The sequence below is a fragment of the Vombatus ursinus genome, unplaced genomic scaffold (assembly GCF_900497805.2).
Source record: "Vombatus ursinus unplaced genomic scaffold, bare-nosed wombat genome assembly UNPS02014773.1, whole genome shotgun sequence".
Taxonomy (NCBI): domain Eukaryota; kingdom Metazoa; phylum Chordata; class Mammalia; order Diprotodontia; family Vombatidae; genus Vombatus; species Vombatus ursinus.
Window position 1 is genome coordinate 3,902,061 of NW_020954551.1, and position 11,843 is coordinate 3,913,903.

An 11,843-nucleotide genomic window follows, 5' to 3' on the forward strand; every position below is an offset into this window, starting at 1 on the left:
AAAAAGGAAGGAAGGAATGAAGCAGGGAAGGAAGGAAAGAAGGAAGGAAAAAAGGAAGGAAGGGAGGGAGGCTGGATATTACATTTGATATCAGGAAGAAGTGCTTAAGAATTGAGAGCTATCCGAAGGTAGGAATGGGCTGTATTGGAAAGGCCTGAGATCCCTCTCATTTCTAATGTCTGGTCCCCAACATTTGATGGAGCACGGTCTTGGAGTCAGGGAGATCTGAATTCAAATCCAGCCTCAGGAAGAAGTTTATTAGTTGTATGGCCTTAGGCAAGTCATTTCTAGCTCCTTCTAGCTTCAGTTTCCTCATCTGTAAAATGAGGATGCTACACTCGGTGACTCCTCGGGTCCATTCCAGCTCTCAATCTAGGATGCACCTGGACTGGTCTTTGCTGCTTCTGCCCAAGCCTCCTGCTATAGACACTTTCTGGAATAGAAATCTGATTCAGTCCCTGCCTGCCATTTTTGGCCAAATGGCTCCCCTCCCTTTCTTCCTGTCTCCAAGAGGGGCAGAAATTGAAATAGCAAAAAGAACGCATTTCAGGATTAATATTGGGTTGGGGTCAAGCTGCAGAGACCCGTCTTCTCCACCCAGCACGAATCTGCTTTTCTGACGGCTTCTGTTGCCCGTGACCCAGGGTACCTTCACACATGCTCCCCAACGTGTAGGCTTTCATCCGATTATGGGAAGAACGGCAACATTGATACCGGAAAACGGATTATTCTGGGGCTGCAGGGAGAATGTGAAGTTTGCCCAGAGTCTAATCAGCTGCAAGCTGGGCCTTATAAATCCTGTGTCAACGTGCCGGCTTAAACAGTTTTTGCCAGAATTGATTTTCTGACCTTTGTGTTCAGAAGCTGCTGGTGCTGGCTCTGGCTACGCAGATGAAAAGAATTGGAGATGGTGTTCCTTGCAGCTGGGCTCTTCCCACGAGGGAGAGATGTTTAGAATCCTGTTTAGTGAGATTTGAAGGCTGCATTTCTCTCAGGCCTGCACATCAAGCCAGCATCCTTGCTTGAGCCCCAGGAGGGAAAGGCTCCTGTGAGCATCCCCTGTTTGGGGACCCCTAGGCAGGGAGCACCAGTAGCAAGAGGACCTGAGCAGCCATCAGTGTTCCTGCACCTCACCCAGACCCATTCGTTGTGATGGGCTTTTATCACTGAGCTGTGGTTGGTGGGGATGAGGAGGTCTCTGCAGCCCTGGCCAGTGTCTATTATGCCCCCCGGGACCCTTAGTCCAGTTTCCTGAAAGGGTCCCCCACAAAAAGAACTACAGAGCTGATAGTCAAAGGGTCTGAGTTTGACTCAGGGCTGATTCAGTTAGGGCCACCCCCTAAACGTGGGCTGTGGGGGAGGGTGTGGCAACCCGCACGTAGCTCCCCTACTTGTCTGTCTGCCACAGACCCTAGGTTTTTACCATTAGCCCTTCTTTTGGGTCATTTTAGCATAGACCCGTAGCAGGAGGGATTGTAGAGGTCATTCAGTCCAAGCTCCTCATTTGATGCATGAGGAAACTGAGGCCCAGAGAGCTAAAGGGACTGGTTTAATGTTATACAGATTGTTAGTGGAAGAGCCATGATTTGAAAAAGGGTCTGAGGCTTCAAGTTTAAAAGTTTTTCCAGGCACCGTGTTGCAAGCAGGGCCAACAGTTCAGGAAGAAAGAAAGGAAGGGAGGGAGGGAGGAAGGAAAGAAAGAAGGAAGGAAGGAATGGAGAGAGGAAGGGAGAAAGGAAGAAAGGGAGGGATGGAGGGAGGAAGGAAAAGAGAAAGGGAGGGAGGAAGGAAAGAAGGAAGGGAGGGAGGAAAAGAGAGATAGAAGGATGAAGGAAGAAAGGAAAGGAGGAAGAAAAGAAGGAAAGAAGAAAGGAAGAGAGGGAGGGAGGAAAGGAGGGAGGGAGGAAAAGAGAGAGGGAGGGATGAAAGAAGGAGGTGAGAGAAGGGAGGGAGGGAGGGAGTGAGGAAGGAAGGAAGAGAGGAAAGAAGGAAGGAAGGAAGATATTTAGAAATGAAGGTGCTGTGAAAATGAGAGATAACAATAAAATTTTTAAAAATACAGTATTAAACATGTACTCTGCCCACGGCATCATGCTAAGCTCCAGAGATACAAAAATAAAAGCCACAGCATTCCTTCCCACAAGGAGTTTATGTTCTAAGAGCAGCAGCTTGAGAGGGTCCTGCCTAAGGTTCTTTGCCTAGTTATGTCTCCTTTTCTCTGCTAATTCAGTCTCTTCCCTACCTCTGGGAGGACTCTCACAGCAGCCTCCTAATTGATCTCCCTGCCTCAAATCTAGCCTTTGTCTGATCTATTTTCTGTTTGGCCCCAAACTGTGTCTCCTAAAACGGATCTGATCATGTCACTCCTATACTCAAACATCTTCAGTAACTCCCTGTTGTCTCTAGGATAAAAAACAAAATCCTCAGCCTGGCCTTTAAAGCCCTTCATACCTCTTTCTTCTTTTTCTATTCACCTGTTTTCTCTAGCTTTTCAGACTAGGTGGACCAATACAGGGGTGGGGAGATTTTTCCTTCTTCCATTCCCTGCATCCCTACCCACACCCCCCAAAATGAACAGAAAGTCCTTGCAGCACAAACAATTTATACTAGCCAGAGGAGCCTGAGATTACAATCTTGGAACTCTTCGGTGGTCCCCTGTTAACCCAAGGATCAAATTCAAAATCCTCTGTTTAACATTCAAAGCTCTTCACCACCTGGCTCCAACTCACTTTTCTTGCCTTATTAACACATTATTCCCCTTGATGCACTCTGCTATCCAGTCAAAGTGGCCTTCTTACTGTTCTTCACACATGAAACCCCATCTCCATTCCTGTGCCTTTGCATAGGCTGTGCCCCATGCCTGGAATGCCTTCCCTTCTCATTTCTACCTCTTAGAATCTCTATTTTCTCTGAAGCTCAGCTCGAATGCTTTCTGTATGAGGTGTCCTAATCCCCCAGTTGCTAGTAACTACTTCCCAAAATTACCTCATATTGATTTTGTGTGTCTTTACATATGTATGCACACATACATACAGAGCACATACTTCTTTTGTATATATTGAACCTTTGAACTTCCTTTTTCCTCTGCCTGGATACTCTGTCTCCTCAGATCCATCTCTTGGAATGTCTGGTTTCCTTCAACGCTCAGCTCAAATGCCACCTTTTACGGAAGGCCTTTTTGTTTCCTATGGAAGTTAGTGCCTTCTCCTGCAAAGATACCTTTTATCTCTTTTGTATGTGTCTTACGTGTGGTACTACTATTGCTGCTGCTACCACTACTACTACCACTACTACTCTTACTGTTACTACCACCACTACTACTGGTACTACTACTACTATTACCACCACTACTCCTATTCCTACTACCACTACTACTGATACTACTACTACTACTACTACTATTACCAGCACTCCTACTGGTACTACTACTACTATTACCACCACTTCTACTGGAACTACTACTACCACTAGTACTACTAGCTAACATTTCCATAACACCTACTATGAACCAGGCACCGTGCTAAGCACTTTACAATCATTATCTCTTTTGATCCTTGCAACAACTCCGGGAGGTAGGTGCTATTCTTATCCCCATTTTACAGTTGAGGAAACTGAGGCAGACAGAGCAAAGTGACTTGCCCAGGGTCACACAGCTAGTAAGTGTCTGCGACTGTATTTTGAACTTGGGTCTTCCTGACTCTAGGCGTGGCACTTAGCTAAATGTACCACCTAGCTAAATGTGTGTATATGTACACACACACACATCCCTCTATCTATATTTAAATGTATGTTGTCTCCCGCTGCAGGACATAAGCTTCTTGAGAGCAGCAACAGTTTCATTTTATATTTATTTATACAGTTTCATTCTATACTTATGCTACATGTGCATGCAGCAGGTGATTAATAAGTGCTTATTAGTTGGTTAGTTGATTGATACGGAAAAATAAGGTTCTACTTACTCTCATTGATTGTCCTTGAGGAAAAACCTATGTGGAGGGAGAAAGAAGACATGATTAGAATTCACCTCATGGAAAGAGAGCCCTGGAGCTAAGGGGAAGAACAGAAGAAGTTTAGAGGGAAACAATACTATTTTGTACCCCCAGGCAGTCTAAACATAGTTCTCCTCATTAGGGGATTTCACAAAAGGTGATTTTAAAAAAAGGTCAAATGTTGCTGAATCTTCCATCAGGCCAACCCCAACCACCCCAGTCAACCTTGAGCTCGTCTCCTGAACCCCAAACAGGGCTTCATGTTAGCACTGTACACTTGGTATCTCTTTGTGGTGGTCAGTCCTGACATGTTCTCTAATTGTGATACACCTCCCCACCTCATTTCCACACACAATAAATATCCTAATTTCCCTGAGGTCAGAAAGTCAGATACGGTTTCTGGGAGTCCTACCTTAAACAGAAACCCCTTCATTCTCTCCCCTTCACCTGAAACTCTGTGACAAAATGGGGTTCCAGATAAATTCAGAGGTAAAATATTGATGTTGGATTGAATTAATATCATAGTGATGGGACTAATTTCAAATTGATGATGGTTCCATCATTGACCATGAGATATGTTTCACATTTGCTTGAGGGAGGAGGTGGTGACTGAATGAGTTTGGGTGCCATGTGGGTGGTGGACTATGGCTGAACAGCTAATGGTGGCCACTCCTAATTGGCTGAGGTTTGGAATGGATTTTTAAAGAACCAATTCAGAGGGGGGAGTAGTTTAGAAGATGGGAAAAAGGAGAGATATCAATAAAAATGTATTTTAAAAAATCAGAGAACTGATGATCTGAGCCAATGTACCCAAAGTCCAATAGACAGAGATTTAAATTTCTCAGTGGTGTAGTGATTGGGGGTGAGGAGAACAGGGGGCTCTCTCCTCAAGGAGGCATGTAAGCTTGATCTACAGCCTGAAAAATCAAGGGGCTTCAGAAGGGTCTTGAAGTATCATTCCATGTTTCCTTCCTTTTGTGGACTCATCCTATCATTCCCAGGACCAGAAGGGCCTCCCTGGAGTCATTTTCCTCTTTATGGACCTCATCATTGGCCAAGAACTCTACTTCACCCTCAATACCAATGTGCAACATTCAGTAGAGAAGTGGGGCCTATAGGAAACACCTATTCAAATGAATAACAACCTTTGCTTATCATCTAAACAATATGTTATTGGACACACGTGGCAAGGAAAAGATGAGTTAAATAACTTCCAAATAACTCAGCTATGGGGTAGTGTTTGGGAAGGAGGTCCATTTTTTTTTTCCCTCACCAGCTAAGCAATGAAATGGCTTAAATCATCTAGCACTTGTTAAAGGAGAGTTATATATTTACTAGGGGATGGGTTTCAGGGTTCTGGAATGGAGTTGAAATTCATCTGGGGCAGATGGGAGTGATATTTTGGGTTTGCTGGGTCACTGGCAGTGTATCAGATACAGCGTGAGGGAAGCAGTCATGGCAGAATACGGTGAGAATGCTAGTTGCAAAGGGAAAGAGATTGGTTGGTCACGTAGAGAGATTCATGTGGGCCCATAAGGGACTCATCAGAGGATTGGAAGATGGTCATCTCCCTAAGAGGAGTTTCCTGGAGATAAGACCTTGGGAGGAATGCTGGGAAAGGTATCTGCACAGGCAGACACTCTGAGGCAAAGTCCCAAAGCCTTTCTTACCGCTCTGTCTTAGACTGGTTTCCTCCTTTCTTCCATTTTCTTTCTCCCTCATTTTTTCCTTCTCTCATATTTTCTCTCCCTTTCCCTCTTTCCTTTCACTTACTAAAAGATAAACATCCCCTAAATCCACAGCATTTCTCCAAACCTTTCTCCATTTCCTCTTAGCTAACTTTCCTCCTGGGTTCATTACAGTGTGTGCAGAATTCTGCCTTTGGGAGGAAGAAAAGAGTTGGACTCATTAAGAAGGGAGATGGGGACTGCAGCCTTGGTGCTGACGGACAGCGGCAGCCCAAGAAATCTATGCAGGGGCCTGGGTCAGACATGCCAGTGATGGAGTAGAGCCTTGACTGGGGCAGCAACAGCCACTCTACCAACTGATAACTCTTAGATTTTCAGCCCCAGCCCAGAGGTATCCCTGCTAATAAGATGGTGAAGAAGTAACTTACCCAGGAAGCCTTGAATACTGATGGTCTTGCCAGTTCTGTTGAAATAGGTGTGGGTAAAGAACCACGTGGCCATCAGGGTAAAAATGACGGTCATGATGCGGAGTAAGGCTGAGAAAGGGGACAGAGAACAGGTGACATTGGATCAGAGTGAGAAGAGTAGCTATCCCAGAATACTTGTGTGACCTTGGGCAAGTCACCCCTCTTCCCTGGGCCTCGATTTCCTCATCTGTACAATGATGAACTTGGACTTAATGACCTCTGAAGTCTCCTCTTGCTCTGGAGCTGTGACCCCATGACCTGTGATCAGCAACACTGTGAAGAGGACTTCTGGGGAGAGGGACCCTCTTTTTCTCCTTTGGCATTCTCTCTTTTGACTTTCAAAGTCCTGCTACTCTTGAGACCCATCGCTCTTGAACTGCCATAGGTTGCCCATGGCTCCCCAAAGTAGGGACCCTCCTGGGCCTTCCTCTGTCATCTCCAACCTTATCCCATGATTCAGTATTTTCCCTTCTAAGCCAATGGTACGATCAAAACCTACTTATTCTGAATCTCATTCTCTAAGGGTCTTGATAGCTCACTGGATGAATGGAGAAACTAATTGATGTTAAGATGCTAATGGCTTACTCAATGCCCACATTTATTAGCACTTTAATGACAATGAAAAATATTTTTTTTCAATTAGCAAGCATTTATTTTCTCTCTCTCCTCCAAATTGGGGGTGGGGTAGGGTGACAAAAACAAAACCTTTGTACCAAATATGCATAGTCAAGCAAATTCTTATATTGGCCACATTAAAAAAAATGTATGTCTCATTCTGAAGATTTAGTCCATCACCTCTCTGTCAGGAGATGGATAATATTCTTCATCACCAGTTCTCTGGAATTGTGGCTGATCATTATTTAATGCCTTAATCTTAATGAGTCAGACACATGGGAATTTTAGGGAGAAGTTTCTGGAGAATCTGTGACTCAACTTCCCTCTTAAGTGTGGAAGACAACTTTTTCTTTTGGCTTCCCCCATTGCAAGAACATTAATGTTGACATGATTCAGGTCTCTGTGGGTCGTTGAACCCAGCCCTCCCATTCAGAGCACCTATAAGTAGGCAGATAGACTTAGACTGTCCTATAAGCATGTATAGTGAGCTCTAAGCACACTGGGGACTGACTGGGCAACAATCATTGCTGTCTTGGCTCTTTTAACTTGCCTGTCCTGAAGCAATTGCTTTAGATTAGGAAATGGGATGAGTGTGTCCAGGAGTCCTGGTGGTGACTTTTTCACTCATGCCTCAAGCATTGATTAAATTACTACTCCAGTATATGCCAGGCACTATGCTAGGGTGGAGTGATACCAAGACAAAAAGAAATAGCTCCTGCCCTCAAGGAGATTATATTCTGTTGGAGGGGGCAATATGTATAAGTACAAAATATATGCAAAGTGATATACAAAGTACCTGTATCCCTAGTGCCTGGCACATAGTAGGCTCTTAATAAATTGCTAAGTGACTGAATAATTGATAGAGAACCTTTGAAAAGGCGGAGAGGTGGGAGATGGAACCGCATGTATGGGGAGGGAAACAACAGGTGGGTGAGTTTGGCTGGAATGGAGAACACCTGAAGGAGAGTAACAGTGCCTGGCATATAGCAGGTGCTTCAAAAATTTTTATTGATTGATTCCTTGATTGATAATGTATAAAAAGCCTGCAAAGGCAGGTTACCTTGTGACAGGATGGAAAGGCAAAAAACAGTTTGAGTTAAACTGATGTCAGGAGTAGTCGATCTGCCAAGAACAACCAGGCTGCCTTTGCAAGGAGACAGAGGCTGGCTCTGCCTGGAGCAGTTTGGAGTGAATGTCTGCTGGATTTGGCCCAATGGGTCTTGTTGGAGAGTGGCTGGGGAGGGCTCCTACAGAATATGATACTCCAGGAAGTCAATGGTCATAGAGGAAGGGCCCTGAATAACTGTCACTCTCCCTGGACCCATCCATAAGGGCATTGGGGGTAGGAGGGCTGGGGCAGGGAGAACAGGTGGGAAATGAACCCAGGGTATTCAGGGGGAAGCCAGAGGCCCTTCCCACCCTGATAGAGAGCTGTCAGAAACTGAACCAACCCATAGAGGAGGGAAAGGAAGACAGTGCTCATCCTGTGGTAGCCCAGCTAGGAACAAGGGGCAGGCAGGCAGAAGTTGCAACCAATCAAACAAATAACAAATCACAAATATGTATTAAGCACTGACTATGTGCAAGGTACTGTTCTAAACACTAGGGACACAAAGAGAAAGAAAGAAAAAGAAAGAAAGAAAGAAAGAAAGAAGGAAAGAAGGAAAGAAAGAGAAATAGAAAAAGAAAGAAAGAAAGAAAGAAAAAGAAAGAAAGAAAGGAAGAAAGGAAGGAAGGAAAGAAAGAAAAAGAAAGAAAGGAAGAAAGAAATAAAGGAAGGAAGGAAAGAAAAGTCTTGCCTTCAGAGAGCTTATCTTCTTCTGGGGGGGCATACAAGTATATGCAAAGCCATTCAAAATGAGTACTAGGTAGGGTACTCATCCCAGGTAGGGTAATCATTTGGGAGAGGGCATAACAACAGTTGGCAGGACCATGGTAAGACCTTATGTAGGAGGGGGTACTTAAACTGAGTCTCGAAGGAGTCCAGGGATTCTGAGAGGCAGAGATGAGAAGGAAGGGCATTTCAGGCATGGCAAAGACATACAGATGGAAGATGGAGCATCCTGTGTGCAGAATACAAGTTGGGGAAGGGTAATGTGAAAGGAGACCAGAAAGGTAGAGAAAAGCCATGAACAAAGCCTCAATAGCTCTGAAGTGTGCCCCCAATTGTCTCCTGTGTTTGGCTGCTTAGAATGAGTTCATAAAACCTGGGGGAAGGTGGGCCTCTCCAGCAGAAGTCTGGAAGCATCCTCTAATTGTAAAACTTGTGCAGGACTTGCATAGTTTCTAGGAAGGGGAGAGCTGGAGAGAGCTGGGACCCTGGAGTGGGTCTACAGGGGTGGCTGCCCTGGAGAATTATTCCCATTGTGTCTGTGGGGGTGTTTCCCCTGTGCTGTTAATGTTGTGAGGGAGGGAGAGAAGAGAGAGGGTCTGGACTGATAAGCTCCCCAAGGTCTTGTGTATCAAGAGCCTCATATGAGTCACCAGTTCATCAGAGACTGCATTCTTGATACCACCTTCTTGTTTTATGTTCCCTGCCTTCTAGATGGCACAGTGAAAAGATCATGGGGGCCTGGGGTCAGAAAGATCTGAGTTTAAAAGATGCTGGACAAGTCACATAACCTTAGTTTGCCTCAACTGACTCTTCCATAAAATGGAGACAATAATAGCACCCACCTCCCAGGGTTGTTGTGAGGATGAAATGAGATATTTGTAAAGAACTTAGCAAATTGTCCAGCACATAGTAGGTGCTTAATAAATGCTTTCTTTTTTCCCCTTCCTTCCTTCCCTTAGGGTGTTTTTTTCAAAAGTCAAGTGTTAGTATTGGCAATTTTGGCTAAAATGAGCCCTAATCAGGTTCCCACCTTTTCCTCAACTAGCAGCCTACAAAGGACACTCACACCTGAGGGTTGAGGCTGGTGATCTGACCTAGTTGCTCACTGTCATTTCACCAGGCAAGTTATGATTTGTGAGAGTTGGGGACTCCTTCAGACAACTGCCTTCAGCTCCTGGTGAACCAGAGATCTCTCCACCCACAAGGTTGGGTGGCCTCCTAGTTCTGTCCATTCAGATGCATCATGGGAGCTCCTACAGAACCTTGCCATTCAGTTTTGTATCCCAAGAAAACTCATGCCTCTGCATTTTTCTGGGACCTTGAGTTTTGGATCTTGTTTGCTTGGGTCTCCCTACGGGCAGTTAAAAGGAGCTGGGGCTTATTTTGTCAGATTAGGGGAGGCAGCTGTGGCTAAGGAATGGCCCCAGACTCCTTTGGTTTGAACAATAATAATAACAAAAATCAGCCACAAGGCAGTGCTGGACCCAGCTTGTGATGGCTCTTAAGAACTGATGGTTAAATTTTCAATATTTACACCTTAAACAAAGGGCAAATGCTGCAGGTCAGGGCTTGGGTTACTGTTCTATTGATTGTATAGAGTGAAGAAAATGATGGAAAGGGGGTTAATAATACAGATTAAACTTAAAAGTGCATCATATGTACATCCCCCCCACACACACCAAAGAGCCAGTTGTTAAACATTTACCAGTAGCAACTGTACGACTTCAGCTTATTTAATTAGTAAGATTCTGAACTTACCTGATGGCCTCATCCTGTCCAGGGAGAAGATACTTTGGTCTGAGTGAGATCAGTGCTGGCCTATGGAAACAAAAGCAGAATGAAAATGTGAAATAAGTCTCTGAAAACAACAACAAAAACCAAAACCAGAACCGTCTAAATGAAAAGAATCCATTTCTAGTCATAGGATCCTAGGCTCATAGATTTAGAACAAGAAAGGACCTTAGAGGGCAAGTCCAAACCCCTCATTTTACAGGTGAGGAAACTAAGGCAAAGGGAGGTAAATCACTGGGCATACATAGCTACTGTCTGAGGTTCTGAGGGAGGATTTCACTTACTCCATCAAATATGACTCAGTAATATATTTTTTTCCCCTCTAGAGACTCTCCCTTCTTTCCTCCACTTCCTCCACCATCTTCCTCTCCAATGTCTATCTTGATTTAACAATTGTTTGCAAGACACCCAGGCACCTTGCAATTCAGCCCTGAGGCTCAAAGGGAAAATGTAGCCTAGCCCCTGGCTATGACCTAGTTGAACAGGCAAGACTTTTACATGAGGAACAGATAGACAACAGACAGGTACATTTCTGAATAGGTGTGGAAGTGAGTGAAAACAGGACACACATGGGATCCATCAGATTTCTTGGGAGAGAGAAAGAAAAAGGTGGAACACTCACTGAATTTGTACCTCTGAGTTAAAAAAACTCAATGTCTTCTAATGAGTCATTTTCTTTAAAAGATTTTAAAAGAAGGAGGGAGAGAGAAAAAGGATAATATGAAAGGTGAGGGAGGGCAAGGAAGAGGATGTGCTCCAAGGGTTCTTTTTTTAAAAAGAATATTATGGGTTTATTTATTACTATTGTTTTCTTGCTTAGTTCTGTCTGACCCTTCATGACCCCATTTGGGGTTTTCTTGGCAGAGATACTGGAGTGGTTGGCCATTTCCTTCTCCAGCTCATTTTACAGATGAGGAAACTAAGGCAAACAGGGTTAAGTGACTTTCCCAGGGTCACACAGCTAGTAAGTGTCTGAGGCCAGATTTGAACTCAGATCCTCCTGGGTCAGCATCCTATCCACTGAACCACCTAGGTGCCTATGCTCCAGGAGCTCTTAACCTTTTTCACATCATGGACTCTTTGGGCAATCTGATGAACCCAGGGACCTCTTTGCAGAATAAGGTTTTTGTTTTTAATTCTTAATTGAAGGAAATGCTAAATTTCAGTTAGAGGTGAGTGAAAATGAAGATGTAATTTTTTCCCCTTTCCAGCTTATTTAAGATCCCCTGAAATCTATCCTTGCACTCCCTTGGGGAGGAGGGGGAGTATTCATAGACCCTGGTGAAGAACCCCTGATATACTCAATACTTTGTATGGTATGAACTTAGCAAATACCAAAACACCAAATAATACAAGCATTTCCACCCACAAAGTTTCCTTATCAGGAATAGGAAAGTAATATCTTCATAGCCTACCTGAAGATTTATTTTTCTGAGGCCCAAATAAATAATAAAAACCA

The 11,843-nt window shown here is 44.3% G+C and overlaps 1 protein-coding gene across 2 annotated transcripts in view; it reads right to left on the minus strand.

Moving 5' to 3' along the window:
* FAM3D (family with sequence similarity 3 member D) overlaps positions 1-11,843 on the minus strand; it is a 52,595-nt gene that overhangs the window by 26,253 nt on the left and 14,499 nt on the right. For both annotated transcript variants that reach the window (XM_027863714.1, XM_027863715.1), the window contains exons 2-4: positions 10,352-10,411; positions 6,106-6,213; positions 3,960-3,986 (exon numbers count right to left, since the gene is read on the minus strand). In XM_027863714.1, coding sequence (XP_027719515.1) covers positions 3,960-3,986; positions 6,106-6,213; positions 10,352-10,364 — 148 coding nt within the window. In that variant the 5' untranslated portion in view covers positions 10,365-10,411. The remainder of the gene's footprint in view (positions 1-3,959; positions 3,987-6,105; positions 6,214-10,351; positions 10,412-11,843) is intronic.